At 36.6% G+C, this 22205-nt stretch overlaps 2 protein-coding genes across 2 annotated transcripts in view; one reads left to right on the top strand and one right to left on the bottom strand.

Annotated features, from left to right (window-relative positions):
• Nucleotides 1-4314: 4314 nt before the first annotated feature.
• On the top strand, nucleotides 4315-11164 carry il2 (interleukin 2). Its single transcript, XM_084133419.1, has 4 exons — nucleotides 4315-5680; nucleotides 5781-5822; nucleotides 6085-6219; nucleotides 6634-11164. Exons 1-4 carry the CDS (start codon nucleotides 5525-5527, stop codon nucleotides 6733-6735), a joined length of 435 nt encoding a protein of 144 aa, XP_083989545.1. The 5' UTR covers nucleotides 4315-5524; the 3' UTR covers nucleotides 6736-11164.
• A 4167-nt stretch (nucleotides 11165-15331) lies between these two features.
• adad1 (adenosine deaminase domain containing 1 (testis-specific)) overlaps nucleotides 15332-22205 on the bottom strand; it is a 28641-nt gene continuing 21767 nt past the window's right edge. The window contains exons 11-12 of the mRNA XM_084133103.1: nucleotides 17487-17619; nucleotides 15332-15703 (exon numbers count right to left, since the gene is read on the bottom strand). Coding sequence (XP_083989229.1) covers nucleotides 15590-15703; nucleotides 17487-17619 — 247 coding nt within the window. The 3' untranslated portion in view covers nucleotides 15332-15589. The remainder of the gene's footprint in view (nucleotides 15704-17486; nucleotides 17620-22205) is intronic.

Below are 22205 nucleotides of genomic sequence, written 5' to 3'. Positions count from 1 at the left end.
CATATAATTGCTCTTGTGTCCTGACATATAATGACCTAAAGTCACTTAAAGTCTACAAATAAACATTGTCATCATTTACTCATGTTGTTCCAAACCTGATATATATATATATATATATATATATATATATATATATATATATATATAATACCACACTAATAACATTGGGGTTCATCAACTTTCATTGTATAGACAATTTTTTTCCCCATTTTTCCCAAATATCTTGTTTGGTTTTCCACAGAACAAATACAGCCTGAGGTTTGGAGAGACATGACGAAGCATGAGTAAATGGTGACAATATCAGGTCTTAACCCAAATATATTGTGTATTGTTTCGCTTGGAATAACATAGAGCCAGCATGAATAAATGATGACAGAATGATTATGTCACCAGGAATTACCACAAATCCATCATGTTTTGTTTTGCCAAGTAAGCAGAAATGTCAAGATGAGATCAGACAAAAGGCATTTCTTACTGTCTGAACCTGTCACAAAATTAAAAATGTAGGCTTGCACCAAGCTAAACAGAAATATATCATATTTTATAATATTATAATATAATATAATATATTTATATATATATATACACACAGGCACATATATACTGTACACATACACATATCCTTTTATTTTATTTTATATATATATATATATATATATACATATATATATATATATATATATATATATGAAGACTTGTCATCAGTGTCATCTGAAATTTTCTTCTAGAATGATCATTTTTATCAAGCTTGTATATTTATGTTCAGTTATTTCACTTAAATGGCAATGATAATTATCTACTAATTGTCATTAAAGTGAAATTACTGAACTTAAATATACGAGCTTGATAAAAATGATCATTCTAGAAGAAAATTTCAGATGACACTTAGAGGCTTTTGCATCTTAAGTCTTTATATACACATACATACATATATATATACATACATATATATACACATATACACAAAAATCCACTAAAAATTACCGTAACCCCAGTGGGTCAAATATTATTTTAGTTATACATTTAAGTTCTATCATCATTTTTTATGCAATTAAATTTAAACGTTTTAAGTGTAGCTTTAACTATTCAAATATACGTCAAGGCCATAGTCACATCAAACATCACCCTTAAAAACTCATTTGCATGAATATCAGTGACCATCTTGTCCCCCAGATTAATCTACAGCTATACGCAACATGGAAAAATGATCAAACTGAACCAATCCCCAATGATTCATGCTAGAGTTAAGGGGAAACTTACTGAAGATATGCTATGACACGTACACGAGACTATTTCAAAGCTTCATCCCATACAAAAAGTTATTTTTAGGGGGGGGAAATATTATAATGTTTTCTGGATTGTTGAGCACACACCAAACATGCAAAGTGCATAAACATCAGAAACATTAAACTACGTAAATGGGGGAAACCGTTTTCTGGGCAAAATGTAGGCTATTAGTAATAATGTCACAAGTGTTGTGCATTTTTCCATGGCAGTTTTTTTTTAAGTTAGTAGTTTGCTATACTCCATACCAGAGGCCATCACGTCACATTTAATGACCTTTTAGTCAAGTCAAAGTTTCTTTATAAAGCACTTTTTTAAAAACAGCAAGTGTTCATCAAAGTGCTGTACATGCATATCACAAATCAATGATACAAACAGTCAACAGCGCAGAATAAAACAATAAGACACAATAAAAAAAAAGCAACTCACAAATAAGCGTCAAATGCCAGACTATAAAAATACGTTTTTAGGCTAGATTAAAAAACAGCAAGTGTTTGAGGCTGTCTAATGTAGAGGGGCAAACTATTCCAGAGCTATGGAGATCATCAATCGGCAATCTCCTGCTATTCCTGCCCTTCCCGCATGTCAAACGTTGAATTTTCTGTCGAATTTGAACCACTGAATTTGTAAAGCGGAATAAAATGGACCGAAAATTGCCTGTCGAATATTATATGTTGTATTTTTAATACATTTTGGAAGTGAAATCTGAAAGGTGAATATGGATTATTGCATTTTTTAATAATGAAAACATGTGTAAAAACATTCACAGCTTAAATATTCAACCATGTTGAAGTTCAGCCCATAAAAGTGCAAGCCCTGAAAATACAATGCATTAAAATGCAAGCAATTAGTAGTGCAATTTAACAAGCTTTTTTGTTTCAAAAACATGTCATTTTATTTTACTTCCACTTCAAATGCTCTGTAATGCTTTAGTGCCATTTCACTTTTTAAAAAACACACCATATAACTAGTTTTTGGAAGGTAATTCTGCAATGTACTTTTAAAATACTTAGTTTGAATATGGTAATCGTATCGCACTGGTATACCATGAACATACCATAACTATACTATGGTACCAACCCTCTTTAAAGAGTTTGCACTGTGCCGATGAATTGGTTGTGAAGCGACTTGCGTTACATTTCAAGATACACATTAACATTCTCATCAGTTCTTGCTTAGTGCAGTTAGTGCATCTTGAACTGGTATTTTTGCTAGATCAGGCAGGTTTTATTAGGATGTTAACAAGTGCATGTCTAGACGAAATCTTTGGCAGGTGTTGCTGTATTTAACGACTTTTGGTGAGGTCAACACTGGTTCATTTGAATTGGCTAGAACATAAGACGAACACTAATGAATCTTCAATGGCAATGTTTCTGAGTGGGTGGTCATCCCAGTCAAAATGCGCTTAAATTTCCCCCCAAAACAAATATATTTAAAAAACTTATGAGCATAGTTGAGGCGAATACATTTTTTATCCAGTAAGAAGAAATGTGCATGAACTGTGATGGAAAAACTTTTACTGAATAAATAAAAAGTCAAAAGTCTGTCTTCAGAATGATTTGGTTTAATTTCTTCCAGACGCGCGTCACGCGATGCATGCGAACGCAAGAGAACATGACAGCGTTTAGTGCATTTTGTTAAGTCATTTATGAAGGAGGAAAGAAGAGCCACAGAGGCTTCCCCCGATTGCAGCAACTTCTGTTTTTATTACACAAGCAAGTGTAAATTCTGTTGCCTTGAGCACACGGGATGGAAACACTGCTTTATTTACAAACCTTTTATGCAACACTTCAATTTTGCGCGCATAAATTTAATTCTCAGCTTTGCATGGACACATAGCTAATGTCAAGTTTATTTGTATAGAGCTTTTCTTTTTTTAATATGCAGAAACAACTATATACAACTATATAAAAAATAGGTTCTGTGGGGTTCTATATAGAACTCTAGGGTTCTAGACTCAATTTTAAAGAACCTTTTATAACAAAAAGGTTCTATATAAGGAGAAATGTCTTTGCGTAATACTTTCATGCTTAACATGTTACTTCAGGTTTTTTTCTAGTGATAAAGTATGTTTACGAGCTGCTTGATTCATTACATTTAATTAAAACTGACAATGAGTTAAAACTAAATTAATGAATTAAAACTAAATCCATAGAATAACCCTGTGATAGAACCTAGAGCTCCACGATTAATCATAAAAAGGTCGCGATCTCTATTCAAACACCCACGTGATCTCATTCCTAAACGACAATGATTCGGCTCTGTGTTTTAAAACCTTTGACAAAATCACACCGTAACATTCAAATCTGCGAAGTACTGGGATAAAAGTTTATAGCTTAGATATAAACACTGATGTCTACGGTAGCGATCGAACTACGGTAAATCACATTTTGAAAGCAACTTGACGCTTAAAACGTATAAATTCAAATTCAGATTACATCGTTACACCACCAGGTGGCGACAAGTGACTATTAATGAGTCATTGAATCATTCATAAAAATAAAAAAAATAAAAAATTCATTCAGATTAATTAAACATTTTAGATAGACTGCAGCAATTAACATTTAGACTCAGACTCAGGGTTTATGACCTATGCTGGGACCAGCCACCGGGGGGCGATCGAGACTCAGGGTTTATGACCTATACTGGGACCAGCCACCAGGGGGCGATCGAGACTCAGGGTTTATGAGCTATACTGGGACCAGCCACCGGGGGGCGATAGAGACTCAGGGTTTATGAGCTACACTGGGACCAGCCACCGGGGGGCGATCGAGACTCAGGGTTTATGACCTATACTGGGACCAGCCACCAGGGGGGCGATCGAGACTCAGGGTTTATGACCTATACTGGGACCAGCCACCAGGGGGGCGATCGAGACTCAGGGTTTATGACCTATACTGGGACCAGCCACCAGGGGACGATCGAGACTCAGGGTTTATGAGCTATACTGGGACCAGCCACCGGGGGGCGATCGAGACTCAGGGTTTATGACCTATACTGGGACTAGCCACCAGGGGGTGATCGAGACTCAGGGTTTATGAGCTATACTGGGACCAGCCACCGGGGGGCGATCGAGACTCAGGGTTTATGACCTATACTGGGACTAGCCACCAGGGGGTGATCGAGACTCAGGGTTTATGAGCTATACTGGGACCAGCCACCAGGGTGCGATCGAGACACTTTGGCTTCACTTTTCAGGACTTATTCGGCACACTTGGTTCAGAATCGACAATCGACAATCGAGAATATATATATATAAAAAAAATGATTCTCAATTTATCCAGAATCGTGCCACTCTAACAGAACCTCTATAAAGTTCTATAAGGAACCCTTTTTCTTCTAAAAGTGTAATTAAGCCACATGTAGGTCAATTCCCCAAAAACTGTAACACCGTGGAGCTGTGTTAAAGCAGTTTGTCCAGGAATGATCTGGGAAGCACGGTGTCCATTGTGAACATGACTTGATGTCTTTCATCCAGCGCACCATTGTATTGTTCGACACCATGCATTACTTTCAGACACAGACACATATCCACCAATGCAATGCCTCAAAGCGCCCACTGCTGTCTGCCATTATTTTTACACTGTAAAAAATGATTTTCACTCCAAAGATCATTGGAGTATGTTCAAAAATTTCACGGCATTTCCTTGTATTTTTTGCCAAATGTACTAGCGGTTTCTCACTGACCGTAAATATATACATTTTAAATGTATAAAGTAGCATTTACTGAGGGTTTCCTATGCAATGAACTAGAGCAAACCCACACAAGCAATGACCTGATAATGTCTATGATGTAATGGGTGTGCAATAGTATGATCTAATGCCAAATACATGCATCACATCGTAGGGGACAGGACACTTGACTAAATATTTTAAACTTAACTTTGTCACTATTTATTGGTGACTACTTTACCACATTCAGAATATGGCATCTGTGTAAAAAAACCTCAATGTGTTCACGCGCACACACACACACACACAGGGTGGAAGGACAGGGGGTGGGGGCTAGATGAAGGAGAAAGAGCAATAAGAAAAATCCCAACAGTCATCAAAAGGAAAAAAAAAAACTCCAGCAGTTTGTATGTTGCTAATATCTGAACTCTTTCTGCCCACCCATTCATTTTTCCTAGTGCTGTCAATATATAGACCAACACGAGCGGGTTACAAGTCACTTGCACTTGTGCACTGAGGATAACCATCCAGCAGGTGACTTGAACCTCAAAGGACTTCCACCGACACCATGTCTGCTCTACACTGGATTTGTGCTCTGACACTGGCGCTGGTTTGCTGCCTGAGCGCCCAGCCCGTCAAACGAGACGCCGATAGGAAAGCATGGGATAAAAAGGAGATGATGGAAACACTTAAACTTTTTAAAGATGTTACTAAAAACAATTGTGTAAGTATTATCTGCTTTTAAAACACCCAGCAATATCAAACCATTTTAAACTGTTCATGCATTTATGCTTTATTTAAATTTTATTTTATTTTTTTTACAGCCAAACGACACGGAAATCTACTCTCCTGCTGACATTCCTCAGGTAAGCGAACTCTTTTATTTAATTTTAGCTTTAAACATCAGTTTGTTTGCTGAAGAGAGATAGATCACTCACACAGGAAGGAGGTTACTACGAGAAAGCCAAACCTCAAGCCAGCTCTCACAACAATTCTCACACACACACACACACACACACACACGCTCACAGCAGCTGAGAGGTACAGAAAGAGATGCGCTCTGCAAACAACTCGAGGATGAGCTAAAACTCTAGGCCTAACACACTCTTTCGCTCTGTTTCTTTCAAGGAATGTTTGTCTACAGCTCTGAACTGCGCTATTACGGAGCGAATGGTCGTTAAAGACGAATGCGGTATTGAAGGAAGGAACGATTTGAATGCCTTCACGAAATTCTACAGCGGACTGCTTCGAGCACAGACAGAAGTAAGTGAAATTTATCAACGATTTATCAAACAATTTTCTATGCTTCATCAATTAGGCCTAAAGTAGCGATGACCAATGATTGGTGATACTTTCTTAAAATAAAATAAGTGTCTTTTTTGTCATCATTGGTTTTCACAAAGAACCTTTAACTATTAAGATTCTTAATAATGCATCAACAAAAAAACATTTGTTTTTTATTCTGTTCACTGAAAGTGAAAAATGGTTCTTCTGTGAAATCGCTGCAAAAAAAAAAAAAGCTTTTTGAACCTTCATTTTTTAAGAGTGTAGTGGAAATATGTTCTTTAGATTTGTTTCTTTGGGGAACCTAGAATTACTCTTCTATGGCATCTCTGAGAAACCCTTATGTTTAAGAGTGAAGACTCATATTTTTCTCTCTCCTCCTCCTCTCTCTAGACTCCAAAAAGCCCAAGTGCATGCGACGCCTGCGAGGCGTACCCCCTCAAAAAAGTTGAGGAGTTTCTAGAAGACATCAAAAGTCTGGTGGAGCGATGGTGATCATGTGAAGGTTAACCTGCTCTCGAAGGTTAACCTGTTCTGCTCTATTTAAAGCTGTTTCTAGACCATGTTTAGGACTTTAAAAACAGAAAACTATTTAAAAGATTGATGACTATTTAAATGTCTTTATACATTGCAGTGCTATGAATGTATCCTTGATGTAGATGTTATGTAACTTCTATGAAGACCGACATGTTGCCAGTTCTCGGAGTTGTATTTTGTTTTTGTAAGAAAAGAAAAACCACTAGAATATTTGACATAAGCTTTGCTATTTATCTATTTATATACTTATTTATTTTTTATTTATTTGAATGTCTACAATTTTTTTATAATAAATAAATGTGAACCGAATTCTTCTAAAAGCTTGAGATTTCACTGATTTCAGTCATCATGTGGGTTTTATTACGCGGAGGTCACGGGTGCTAATTTAGATTCTGACCCCCTGACCTACATATAAACCGCGTTTATTTGAGCGTTTGACCCATTTTCATCGCTAAGGTGGACATCGTGTGTGTGAACTCATTGGGAAAGTCCCCGATCACACGTTCTATGACAAGCAATGGGAAACGTTGCCTGGAAAATATTTTCTACACCTACTACTAATAAGTCATCACTCTTGCCCACCTAAACCACACTGGGATGCTCATCATTACACTGAATTAGAGTTATCATTTATGGCACGTTCCTTTGGCATGCGTTTTGGTTCACTTCATGTGATGCAGTTGCGGTCAGGCACTTTTTTCTCTTTAAATTATAACGCATTACTCACTCTTGGCCTGACAGCAGAGGGCGTCTGTCCAGAACAACTTTAAATCTCCAACTACATTTATGGTTTTTTAAATAGCAGTGCTTGCAACGCAGCAAAAGTGGATGTTTTGGGGCATCAGTGCTTGTCTTGTTTTCTGTCGGCACCGTTAACATGATCACTGGCTGTAAATGCATGAACATGTGCAAGGAATGCAAGCCATTTAATAAATATTCCAATGATGTCATCACTGCGGGGAACATTGGAAACGCGGAAAATTCTGTCAGTGTCAATGGGAGCTTTTCACATATTTCTTATAAAGTTTAGAAAAATAAACAAATAAATAAATGGTCAATGGGAGATTTTAATTTTTTAATTTGCATAAAAATAAATGAACAATAAATGGTCAGAATTATGTATTTTTTATAAAGTTTACAAACAAATAAATCGTCAATGGGAGATTTTTATTTTTTAATTTGCATAAAAATAAATTAACAATAAATGGTCAATGTCAGAATTATGTATTTTTTATAAAGTTTACAAACAAATAAATCGTCAATGGGAGATTTTTATTTTTTAAATTTGCATAACAATAAATTAACAATAAATGATCAATGGCAGAATTATGTATTTCTTATAAAGTTTACAAAAATAAATAAATCATCAGTGGGAGATTTTTATTTGTATAAAATTTGCAAAAAATAAATTAACAACAATAAATAGTCAATGGCAGAAATATGTATTTCTTATAAAGTTTGCAAAAATAAAAAAAATGTAAATGGGAGATTCTAATATTTCTTTTAAAGTTAATAAAAATAAAATGAAAGAATAAATAAATAACACACTTAAGGATGAAATTAGGTCTTACATGATGCATTCAATTGTCTACAATCCGTAAATCTAAGAAAACCACACATTTGATTACTTTTATTAACAAGCCTTGTGATTTGAGGCATAACTCATGCCCGCAGAACAAACGGCGCAGCACATGTTTAGTGTCAAAGCTTATTACTTAGGTAAGTGTTGAAATCTCTAATCCTGCAAGTATGAGCAAACGAAGTAGTGATACTTGACATGGCAAACACTGCCTTCCTTCCTGGAAGGTGTGAGGGGAAATGATTAAACGGCACTTTGCAGCATAAACAAACTCTTTCAGGTTGTGTGTGGGCACCTCTATAAGGTTCCTGCGTGGGTCTCTATCACCCCAAAAACCAAACGCTCAGCTCTAAACAGCTCTAAACCACAGTGCTTGTCATTTATTTTACTGCTTTAAAAGTTGATCCCAGACGATGATTGCTCACGACTAACGCCCACCTTCCTGATCAGGAAATGTGTAGGGATAAAGGGGGATGTGGGATAACGGGACGGTCCGTCAGCGCAGCAAACAAGACAGGAACCGAAAATAAATAAATAAATAAATTGGCCCACATGTGAGAGTTTATGTGGTTGAGCCCTTTAAACCATAAACTGATACTATCTGAGTTACAACCAACTACAAGATCTCAAGTGCCTGAGCTAAAACTGACAATACCTGCTCGATATCAGCTCAGCGTGAAGAACGTACATGTGTGACCCTGGATCACGTCACCAGTCTCGAGCCGCACGGGTTTATCTGTGGCAATAGCCAACAATACATTGTACGGGTCAAAATTATCGATTTTTCTTTTATGCCAAAAATCAGTAGGATATTAAGTAAAGATCATGTTCCATGAAGATATTTTGTAAATTTTCTACCGTAAATATATAAAACATGTATTATTGTGAGTGAATGCTGCACAATCGCCAACATAAATGAACAACTTTAAAGGAGATTTTCTCAATGTTTAGATTTTTTTGCACCCTCAGATTCCAGATTTACAATAGTCGTATCTCGACCAAATATTGTCCTATCCTAACAAAACCATACATCAATGGACGGCTTATTTATTCAGCTTTCAGATGATGTATCAATCTCAATTTCAAAAAGTTGACCCAGGGTCACATATGATGTTGCAAAAATCTCACCCTCATGCCAGATTTCTCTCAATGGAAAACGAGGAGTTTTGAAAAGGAATACAGATCTTCAGTCTGCCATAAAAGTCCATATGTCTGTGCCTCATAATTCCAAATTCCTTGAAGGAACATCTGTGGACAATCTTGTAACGCCTCCAGCCAGCTTTATTCCCTAGTCATACAAGAACATGCAAGAACATGAATAGGGAAAGACTTTAATCAGCTTATTTTGCAACACAGAAGCTATTTTCTGTGAACGTTCAAGGCTTCATATAGGTTAATAGAAGAATATAAAGGGTAAAACTATGTGTGCTATGATTATGATAATAGATTTAAAGTTGATATAATGATATAATATGATACAAATACCAGTTTTGTAATATATCAAGTAGCATAACACTGTTTTTGTACAGTTAAAAATTAACTGGAAGTGGAGGACAAGAAAGCTCTTACGTTAGTCGCCATGAAATCTTGATATCTATGAAATATTGCAGCGTTTATTATAAATGATTTATCCGTGTACGTCGTTAATTAATGTGCCTCGTAATCTTGAATCAGAATAACTTCCCAACCTGCGGGGCAACCTGTCACTCACATGAGATCAGCCAATAGTAAACCACAACCAGCCAATCAAATCCTCACAGACAAAATCAAGCCCCGCCCACATTTGCTCTTGTTCCAGAAGCGTTTCACTCGGATATACGACTAGAGGTAGAACTTTAGATATCAATACATATACTTTTTAATTTTAAAAGCATGCACTTTCCTGTGCTAGAGCAGTGTGTCATGATTTATGAGGTGAATGCATCATTAATATGCTAAATCTGAAGACATTTTCAATATTTTGTGATTTGTGCTCTCAACTCGCCTGTAATTAGTCAGTGACTTTTACCAAACTACCCTAATTATAGTAAATGCACGTTTGTTCACTAGCCTACTGTTCAAAGGTTTGGGGTCTGTATGATTTTTAATTCTCTTCTGCATTCATTTGAGCAAAAATACAGTAAAAACTGCAATATTATTACAATTTAATAGTAAACTGTAATTTATTCCTGTGATCAAAGCTGAATTTTCAGCATCATTACTCCAGTCTTCATGATTCTTCATGATCCTTCATGATGAGAAATCATTTTAATATGCTGATTTGCTTTTTAAGAAACATTTCTTATTATTATCAATGTTGAAAACAGGTTCATATTTCTGTGGAAACCACCATAACCATTCTTTTATGCAGAATTATTTGACTGTCACTTTTGATCAATTTAATGCATTGATCCTTGTTGAATACAATTATTAATTTAATTTAAAAAAATCTTACTGACGTCAACATTTTGAAACGTTCTGTACACTTTTAGTGTGTTTATTGCGAAATAACTCCCGATTGTTTCTCTGTCATCTAAGCATGGCTTCGTTTCCCAAACGGAAATCGAACACTCTGTGATTGATTGGTTTCGTCTTGTATCCAGATGACTAGGAGAAATAAATCTATCCTACACAATTATTCACTAACGTTCACTTATTTTTCGATCCTTTTCGATACCACGTCATTATCGATACTTCAGGATCGATCCGCCCACCCCTATATACGGCACAATAGGGAAGAAAACACTGTTGCAACTTCTGTTTCATGCCGACTTTAGAGATAAGGTGGATATACGTTTATATGCAACCAAAAAATCGTGAGTAATCTGATTGTGCTCAATCCGACTGAAAGGGATGAAGATCTGGAATAATCAACAGTAAAAAATAAAATAATAATAATAAAATTATTAATTAAATAACTTTTTTAAATAAGCATGAATCCAACTATTTTCTCAATCAAATTTACCTTGCACAGTGCTGTGATAAGTGTGTTTACATGCTGTACATTCTACATTCATGTTTATTTACATCTAACAAGTGGTGGAGGAGACTGAATGTTTACAAGATATCTGCTAAAAAAAGCTCGTCACACATGCTCCGATGACATTATCGAGGAAGCTTTTTCTGATTTTAAACACTAAGTTTTGTTCTCAAATCCAGTAACACTAACACATTTTAAAGGGGTGGTATAATGCCTTTCTCACAAGATGTAAAATAAGTCTCTGATGTCCCCAGTGTGTGTGTGTGAAGTTTTAGCTCAAAATACCCCACAGATATTTTTATATAGCATGTTAAAATTGTCACTTTTTGAGGGTGAGCAAAAATGCACCGTTTTGTGTCTGTCCCTTTAAATGCAAATGAGCTGCTGCTCCCGGCACAGGGGGCGGAGCTTCAACAGCTCATGTCCTTTTACCTCACACACACATGCACTGAACATTTCAAAACTTTTAGCCTTTTATGTTCAAACCGGAGTCAAAAAGATGGAGAGACTCAAGAAGAAGTGACAACATGTAGAAGCAACAGGACATTTCTGAATGGTTAGTTGATGAATTTATGTATCTTATGTGTAGATATCTTCTAGTCATTGATTAGCATATTCTGTCTTGATAATCTATAAATCGCATTCCGGGGGCGGGGTTTATGTAAATTCTAGGGTTGGTGATGTCACTAACCCGGGAGGAATGTGGTGTAGTCTCTACCAGCCGTTTGTTGTAGTCCTTAAAAAGCGATTTCTTTAAAAGCAAATATCTCCCTTTGCTTTGAACTTTGAGCGTCGTAACTTTGCAGATGTTGTTTATGCTCAAACAGCAACATTACACACTTACTAAAGTTAGAAAAGTGAAATCATAATCAACCACCCCTTTAAAAGACTTTCAGCTAAAAACACGCAGTAGTATGTAATACATTTTATTCGATATTTCATTGTAAGATATTTGTATTCATGTGGTCCCATCAGCCAACCAGTGTTGCCGGGGGCCAGTTGTTCAAAACGTTTAATCTGGATCAGAATGATCTGGATTGGGAAATCACATGTTTTGCTATCCTGGATCAGGTAATCCATCTTGTGTGCCGGTTTTTCAAAGCAAAACTGGATTGGATCCTCCTGATCCAGATACACACCTTTTCAGATTACCAAATCTGGATTACTAGTGCTCTACAGAGCCCTTAAAGAGAGACATGGTGATAAGAAAGAATATGAGATGGGGGGGGGGGGGGCACATTTCAATTCTTTGGCGTTCTCTCAGAAAAGTTGTGCGAAAAAAAAAAGACTTTGCGTTCGCTCACAAAGAACTTTTGACTGGTTCATCTCTTATGATTGTGCCAATGTAGTTTACAAAGTGATAAAATGAATTAAATATAATATTTTTGCTTGATATTTTCAGCTGGTTTGGGGATTATTTTATGGTGCCAAAATCTCTTTTTTACTTTACAGTAGGCTTCCAAAGGCTTAATATGTAGCCTAATGTCTACTTCTAATTCATTACTTAAACAATTTAACTAATCAAGAGCAAAATAAAAAAATGTGTGTATATTACATGACAAAAATGAAAACAATGTTTTTTTTTACCAGTTTTAAAGTTTTTTTTGGATCAAAAGGTATCCCAATCTTACAAAAAGTTTTGAACACCACAAACTGATGATTTGATCCAGATCAGAAACAAGACTGGATTTTGTGATATAATCTGATTTCAGAATCCTTTTTTCCTTTTAAGCAACCCATCTTTGAGGATTTGATCCAATCCGAGAGCCGAAATCCGATCAATTACTTTTGAACAACTGGCCTATGGATGTCATTTACCTGTGCAGTCACATGACATTTACAGAACAGGTGATAAAACACAAAAAAATACAACAAAAGTGGCTATAAGCAGAGATAAAAGCTTGCTGAACACATACTTCCATTTCTGGAAGCCGTGCAACTAGGATGAATGGGAATGATAACAGGCTCTCTGAAAGTACTATAGACTGCCTCGCCTTTTTCCCCCTTTTTTTCTTTTTTTTTTTTTTTTTTTACCAAATGGTCAATGGTCTATGGAAGCTTGTTTCCACCATGGAATAAAAAAAAAAATGTAATTGCAACTTTTTCTCTCACAATCCTGACCTTTTTGTCTCAGAATCGCAAGTTTATATCTCAAAATTCTAAGGGAAAAAAGTCAGAATAGCACAATATAAACTCTCAATCCTAAGAGAAAAAAAAAAACATAGAATTGTGAGATGAATTCCCAAATAGCATGAAAAAAAGTCAGAATTGTGATTTTCTCAGAATTAAGAGTTTATATCACACAATTTGGACTTTATCCCTCGCAATCGCGAGATTATGTCTCTCAATTCTGAGGAAAAAAGTCTGGTTTGCGAGATATAAACTCGCAATAATGAGAAAAAAAGTCTTGTGAGAGTCGTAATTATCTTTTTTCCTTTCTACTTCGTGGCGGAAACGAGCTTCCATAGCGTCCTCCACCTTACACCGTCTCTGAGCTTCTTGCTCCATTTCAAGTGCATTTTATCCTTGACCTTTGACTCCAGACCCCACAACTGGAGTCTATTTCACCACGGTTAAATTCTGTAATCAAAATATTAGCATAACTGAATGCATTGCTATGTAAATAAAGGCCACTTAACATGAATGACACAAACTGACCACAACCCAAGTTCAAGCATTGACAGAACAAAACATCCTGCGTGTTAAACAGCACAACTGTCTCAATGCATTTTAGGCTGTTTTTGCAGCATGGCTTGATTGCATGCATTCACATGCACATTGATCCTGCGCATTTGCTCCAAAAGAAAAACAAAGACTGTTGTATGACTTCAAAACGCATTAATCCAGAACAAAAATGCAAAAAAACATGAATCACTCCCTCCATTTTAAGAGATGCATACAGCGTACAAACCTGCTCCACAGCGAAACGCGGTCCCGTCACTTAGATGGGCAACAATTGATTGAAAAGATGGTCCATGCATGAGCCCCACTAACATAAACGCATATTAAACACGATTGGATGCAGTTACACTTTTGACAGGAAGCCCCTGAGGTTTCCTGTGTTGTACTTATGAACAGGGAACTTGAACATCTGATGTTTACCTCTGAACAAACACACACCGTGCAGCGGCCCGTTTCTTAGTAGGGTTTCACTAACCACAAATAAAATGACCTATAAAGCACTTAAAAGAAAGCACACTTCTCATCTACAACATGTCCCACATTCCAGATGTTCACGAGAGCTAATCACACCTGAACTAGTTAACCCAGGTCATTCTAAACCCCAGATAAATGTAATCCTCACGTTTCAAACTGCTCATAATTTACCCGGGGTTAACTATTAACATTTCACGATGTACATTTCTAAACCCTGGGTTGACATTCTTATCTGTGTATTTCGTGTGTCACCGTCACTGTGGTCCACTCCTCATGTTCCTTCTGTTAATGTGTGGATGAATCAAATTGCTAAGAGCAATATTTTTTTACAGTCTATGGTTATAATGCGTTGTTATTGACAACGGTAAATTTAAGGAAGGAAATGCCACAGAATATAATCTTGCTTAAAAAAGTGCTTGTTTTATTTGTTTTGTTGATTTTCAAATCTAAAACGTGTTGAAATGTTTTCAGTGTGAGCATCAGTTATTTTTGAACACTTTCATCTCGTTTTAACAAAACCGTGATAATATTGATAATCACGATAATTTTGGTCACTATTATCATGATATGAAATTTTCATACCGTCCCATCCCTACGTATTTGGCCCCCTCTTCTTGAGAATGTATGTTGAAAGTCTTGTTTTTTTTGCTATTACCCTTCACCCGATCCTTTAACTACCAGTTAAAAATATGCCGCCATGAGACATTTGTACCACGGTTTTGATATTGTAAAACTATAAAAACAATTCTTTAATTAATTAATATAAAAAAATAAAAAATACAACACTATTCAGCCAGCAAATGAAAGTCCAAACAATTTTTTTTATTTTCATTTACCTTGAAAACAAACAGAACATCCCCTTTTGTTACAATTTTACACCATTATCTGTCTTGAACTGTATTTTATATCTTTGCACTTGTGTAAATAAACTTCAGATCCAGTACGTTTCCCCAGTCCAATAACCAATGTACATCTGTTGTCTGTAAGTGCCTCTTGCTGCATCGTTATACAACAAATTTGAACAAAACAAACATGCAAACCACAAAGTAATTCAGCATGCAATTTAAACATATTCATACATGATATTGCAGTGGCTTATGGCATCTGTCGGTGGGTTCTCACACAGAGAAATGGTCGCTGATCGGCGGCTTCTCCACCCACTGGCCGTAGCCCTTCCTTTCCAGGTAAGACTTCAACACACTCTTTGCTTCCTGGTACGGCTTTGCCATCATCTTGACGTTCAATAAAGAACGAGATGATCAATATTAAAGCAGCAGCCATTAAGAAGAATTATTTTAAAGCTGGAAAACTAATAAAAGTGACTTGATTTTTTGTCAGTAATTGCATGCAAAAAAAAATCATGCAAAAAAAAATAAACAAAAAAATTCGCCGGTTTCCAGGGTGTTGCTAGGGTGTTCCCATGTGGTTATAGTCGTTTTGAGCTGGCTTTATCTTAATGTAGGACTGCACGATTAATCCAAATAATACTGGAATTGCGATATGGCTTAGTGTTGTCACAATACCTAAATTATGACTTTGATACGATACTCGCCTAAAATATATTTTAGACACCAGTACAACAGCAAAAACCTAAAACAACAGGAAAAGTAACTGGGTGGACGATACGATCAAAATCTTATTTAACAACATATCTCAAAATAGTTATTTTATTTTGACTTGGGCTTTAAAAATAAGAAAAAAAGATGCAAATTATAAACATTAGGAGAAATTCAGTATAAGAAAGAGTAGTTTAAACCTTTCTTGCACTGTATTTCTCTTAATGTTTGTAAGAAATACTACACTGTTCATGGCTTTCCACGCTTAAATCGGTGTTAACATCAAGCACGTCCGGTTTACTCATGTATGCATTTACTTCTTTATTGCTGTAAAGTGTCAATAACTTAAAGCAGTGCTGCACTACGTGGATATATTAACATACCAGCTCATTTAAGAAGACAAAAACTTTGACACGCTGGCTGAACACAATGCAAGAAATACGGCTCATATTAAAACACTGTCAATCTTAAAGTACCGGCACTAATAAAATGAGAAATTGTAACAGCAAGGTATCACAATATATTTCTATTATATCTGTGATTAATTAAATAAATCTGTATGCGCTGTGTGTCAGAGTGAAGCCCAGCACTGTGTTCATTCACACAAGCAGCTCATGATAATAATAATAATTATTATTATAGTAAATTTATAGGCCAAATTGTGCAGCCCTACAAACAAGCACAGCAGAGCTGGGGCCTTATTTATAAAGCTGTGCATATAATGATCCTAAACGTGAACTTACAAGAGTTTTTCTGAAATGTTCCTATGAACAATTTATACAAGCGTTCGAATGAACAAAAATGTTCATACATGCATCTCTCTTTATAATTATTATTAGAGCTTTGGGTGTGAGAAAAGCGCATTATAAATAAAATATATTATAATTATTATTATAAATTGTAGGTGACCTTAAATTCAAATGCAACATGTACATCAACACCTACACAACTTTATGGTTCAGAATTACGACTCTCAACATCAATGTCGAGAAAATCCAAGTGCGATCTCTAAAAACGTATATAGGCATATAGTTATTATTTATATATAAATAAATTTCATTAATTATTAAAAAGCGGTTTTATTGCTCATTTATGCATATAATTATAGTAATGCATGTTGTGATTGCCTATTTATCTTAACGTTTTCCTAAATGATGTTGTAATCATTAAATTACTGGTATATGAGCAGCAAAAAGTTTGTACGCACACTCTTCAGTCGGCGTACGCATAAGAACATTTGCATGTCAGTTTTTGCTTATGTAAATCATGGTTTGTTTCCTCACATTGGATAAAACCTATGGTATTTAAGACCAATTCAATAAATTAGGAACTTAAAAAAACAAAAATAAATAAATAAAAACATTTTATTTTGCAATAAAATCATAAAAAATTGCAATTCGATTTCCCCCCCAAATCATGCAGAGCTATAGCTGAATGTAAATAAGAAAGAGTGCAGTACCTTGGCCTCCCTGTACGTGACAGCGGTGAGCAGCTCCTCTCTCTGGGCTTCTTTAGCTACCAGATTAAATCGACTTAACATCGCTGCCTTGCAAAGACGGCTGGCCAAGGCTGGACTGCTCTTAAACGGAGAGCTGGAACAAACACACAGATGTTTTATTTATATTTTTATTAGCGCTATGGGATGGGAATCTTTAGGCAACTCACGATTCCATCCGATTCTGATTCCGGGACTTATTATGGATTTTTGAAAATGACCTTTCATGTAGTGTGTAAGTGTATGAAAACATCCGGCAAAGTTTTAAATCTGAAAGTTCACCGTATATAAAGTTATCGTCTTTCAGCAGTAAGAGTCGACTGAGTCAATGAAATTAATCGTTTTTCAATGACTGAGCTGTCTGGCCAATCAGAGCAGAGTAGCTCGCGGAAAGGCGGGATTTAGAGAGATTGATTCATCTGACGAGTCGTTTGAGAATCATTGAAAATGTGGTGATGTGCAAATGTATATTATGAGAAAATGAATTTTTTTTTTACCTTTGATGCATGTAAACCTGTTGTAGGAGACTCCAAAACAACATTAGGAAACTTTAAAATAGCATAACAGGGGCACTTTAAGATCCGATTCAACACGATTCTTGATTCAAATTAATGAATACGTTTATCTTTTTAATTCATAGGCTACCATTTTATTTACATTTTTTATTTTTATTTTAAATGAATTAATAATATTGTAATAGTTATTCATTTAAAAAAATTCGAAATACAGCCTCAAAACATAGGCTAATAGCAAATACAAGCAAAAAGTCAATGATAAAGAAGAATAAAGGAGCATATTACTCTACAAGTAATAAACAATGAGTGTCTTACAGTGAAGAAAATAAGTATTTGAACACCCTGCTATTTTGCAAGTTCTCCCACTTGGAAATCATGGAGGGGTCTGAAATTGTCATCGTAGGTGCATGTCCACTGTGAGAGACATAATCTAAAAAAAAAAATATCCAGAAATCACAATATATGATTTTTTAACTATTTATTTGTATAATACAGCTGCAAATAAGTATTTGAACACCTGTCTATCAGCTAGAATTCTGACCCTCAAAGACCTGTTAGTCTGCCTTTAAAATGTCCACCTCCACTCCATTTATTATCCTAAATTAGATGCACCTGTTTGAAGTCGTTAGCTGCATAAAGACACCTGTCCACCCCATACAATCAGTAAGAATCCAACTGCTAACATGGCCAAGACCAAAGAGCTGTCCAAAGACACTAGAGACAAAATTGTACACCTCCACAAGGCTGGAAAGGGCTACGGGGAAATTGCCAAGCAGCTTGGTGAAAAAAGGTCCACTGTTGGAGCAATCATTAGAAAATGGAAGAAGCTAAACATGACTGTCAATCTCCCTCGGACTGGGGCTCCATGCAAGATCTCACCTCGTGGGGTCTCAATGATCCTAAGAAAGGTGAGAAATCAGCCCAGAACTACACGGGAGGAGCTGGTCAATGACCTGAAAAGAGCTGGGACCACCGTTTCCAAGGTTACTGTTGGTAATACACTAAGACGTCATGGTTTGAAATCATGCATGGCATGGAAGGTTCCCCTGCTTAAACCAGCACATGTCAAGGCCCGTCTTAAGTTTGCCAATGACCATTTGGATGATCCAGAGGAGTCATGGGAGAAAGTCATGTGGTCAGATGAGACCAAAATAGAACATTTTGGTCATAATTCCACTAAACGTGTTTGGAGGAAGAAGAATGATGAGTACCTTCCCAAGAACACCATCCCTACTGTGAAGCATGGGGGTGGTAGCATCATGCTTTGGGGGTGTTTTTCTGCACATGGGACAGGGTGACTGCACTGTATTAAGGAGAGGATGACCGGTGCCATGTATTGCGAGATTTTGGGGAACAACCTCCTTCCCTCAGTTAGAGCATTGAAGATGGGTCGAGGCTGGGTCTTCCAACATGACAATGACCCGAAGCACACAGCCAGGATAACCAAGGAGTGGCTCTGTAAGAAGCATATCAAGGTTCTGGCGTGGCCTAGCCAGTCTCCAGACCTAAACCCAATAGAGAATCTTTGGAGGGAGCTCAAACTCTGTGTTTCTCAGCGACAGCCCAGAAACCTGACTGATCTAGAGAAGATCTGTGTGGAGGAGTGGGCCAAAATCCCTCCTGCAGTGTGTGCAAACCTGGTGAAAAACTACAGGAAACGTTTGACCTCTGTAATTGCAAACAAAGGCTACTGTACCAAATATTAACATTGATTTTCTCAGGTGTTCAAATACTTATTTGCAGCTGTATCATACAAATAAATAGTTAAAAAATCATACATTGTGATTTCTGGATTTTTTTTTTTTAGATGATGTCTCTCACAGTGGACATGCACCTACGATGACAAGTTCAGACCCCTCCATGATTTCTAAGTGGGAGAACTTGCAAAATAGCAGGGTGTTCAAATACTTATTTTCCTCACTGTATATCAAAGAGTGCTTTCAGTATCTGAAAGTTTCCAGACAAGTGCATTGATGGATTTTTCTCTTTCTCATTTCTCATCCAAGCATTATTGCCGTTTGGTTATTTTTGATGACATTACAGAATGAATTCACAATAATGCACAAATCTGTTTTGACATTTCATACGTTTTGTCCTGTCTGCTTATTCCCTTAAGATTCCCTCTTAATTTAGCATTTTTCAGAGCACACGCATACAAAGTGTACATGAGCATTTCAAGCAGCCGTCTGATAGTAAATGAGTTTTGTGTGTCTAATAATGCATTCCAAATGGCATAAATAACGACTTCGATGAGCATTTGGAGGAGAAAACACTGAAGTACCGTTGAGACTGTACAATGTAAGTTTTGCAACAGTGAGCAAAAGCCTGTTTGTTTTTTTACAGTGCATAGAAAGCAAGAACAACAATTGTCATTTCGGCCTGGGACTTATACCATGATGGTAGTTGAACAAACTCCGGGTTACAGGATTAGTTTTGAGTTGACAAAACCAAACCAATCCAACCAGGCTTTGTTGGTGCCATGATGCTGATCATCAACTCTCTCTGTCAACGCGGGCTTTGATCCTGAGTTTAGGTGTGACATCAGTAGCGAACAGCCAATCACGTGCTGAGAAAGAGTGAAACTCATTCAAAACTCATTGAAATTAATTTCTCGCGAGAGAAGCAGCGCGATTCACTTATGAAATAAAAGTATTAAAATATTAAGAATTTAAACAAATTTACACAGCAAGAAGAAAATAGCTGTCTATGAAAGAGGACAAAGTCTCGCTACTGTATATCAGTGCATGTAAAAGTTGTGATGTTAGTTTATACAGTTGATAAAGGTATAGAGACAATTTAAGCTCACATGTAGTCATTTTATAGCTTCATCTATTGATTCTAAAGCGTATTTATATTACCTTTATATATTTATCCATTTAAACGCTCCGTAATAATAATTGATGAACTAAAATTGTACATGTGTGATCGATTAAGGGTATAATAATTACATAAATAATATCTAAATCATACAAATTTATTATTCTAAATAAGCATTACATACTAAAAGCCTGACGATTTTGTCTTTAAAAAGCATTTGCTATGTAGTGACTTTTAATTTGGAGTGGAAACAGGTGGAGTAACTCATCAGACATGTGTCACTTTGCTCATAGCTGATTGGTCCAAGTTCGGTTTGGAACCTCTTACCTGGAACATCACCTGACCCGGACCAGGTTAGCCGTGGAGCGCGAGTTACTATGGCGATGAACACGCTAAAAGCCAAACCACTTTCATGGTGTCTAAAACCCAGGGTTGGCGCAAACTAAACTGAAACACACCTGGCTAGCCACCTAAACCGGCTTCATGGTACAGGCCCCTGGATTCACAGACAAGGCTTAGATTAAGACCTAAGTTCAATTAGGTCATTTAAATAGCTTTTATAAACTTGCCCTAGAAAAAAACATTACTGGTGTGCATCTGGAGACAAAACAATGGCACTGACATGCTTCATTGTGTTTCTGCATATATAAGATGTGACGTAGTTAATCTTATTTTTGGCTAGTAGAATTTCTGAATGGCCCGTGAATTAAAAAAGTAGTAGTGAAAAAGTTCATTTCAAACCCTGAATATTACGTTTATGTTATGCATCTAGGACGTCTAATTATTAATCTCATAAAATGTGTCATAGAACATAGATAATTTACTCTTCAGCTTTACCTCAAGCACAGACCAAATTACAAAGACAGCTCGATCATGCCGATTTGCACGGCACAACATCAGGAAGATCCGGCCTTTCCTAACTGAGCATGCAACACAACTTCTGGTCCAGGCCCTGGTCATTTCTAGGCTTGACGACTGCAATGCTCTTCTGGCTGGACTTCCATCATGTGCAACTAAACCTCTACAAATGATCCAGAACGAGTCTTCAACGAGCCCAAGAGGGCCCACGTCACTCCTCTGTTCATCTCTCTGGCTACCTCTCGCTGCTCGTATCAAGTTCAAGGCATTGACTCTTGCTTACAGATCTACCTCAGGCTCAGCTCCCCCCTCTTTTCACTCACTCCTACGAGCCTACATCCCCTACCAGAAGCCTACGATCGGTCAACAAGTTCCATCACAGAGAGCCACAAAATCACTTTCCAGAACATTCTCATTCACTGACAACATTCAAAAGCCAGCTGAAAACACATCTCTTCCGTGAGCACTTAACCACATTAAAAAAGAAAAATTC

The sequence above is a fragment of the Abramis brama genome, assembly GCF_963993115.1.
Source record: "Abramis brama genome assembly, chromosome: 13".
NCBI lineage: Eukaryota > Metazoa > Chordata > Actinopteri > Cypriniformes > Leuciscidae > Abramis > Abramis brama.
Note: the sequence above shows the minus strand (reverse complement) of the source record. Positions and strands in the feature narration are given on the sequence as shown.

Coding starts and splice junctions, on each gene's coding strand:
- il2 (XM_084133419.1), top strand. CDS start 5,525: ATGTCTGCTCTACACTGGATTTGTGCTCTGACACTGGCGCTGGTTTGC. Junction 5,681..5,780: donor ATGTTACTAAAAACAATTGT/GTAAGTATTATC, acceptor TTTTTTTTACAG/CCAAACGACACGGAAATCTA. Junction 6,220..6,633: donor TGCTTCGAGCACAGACAGAA/GTAAGTGAAATT, acceptor TCCTCTCTCTAG/ACTCCAAAAAGCCCAAGTGC.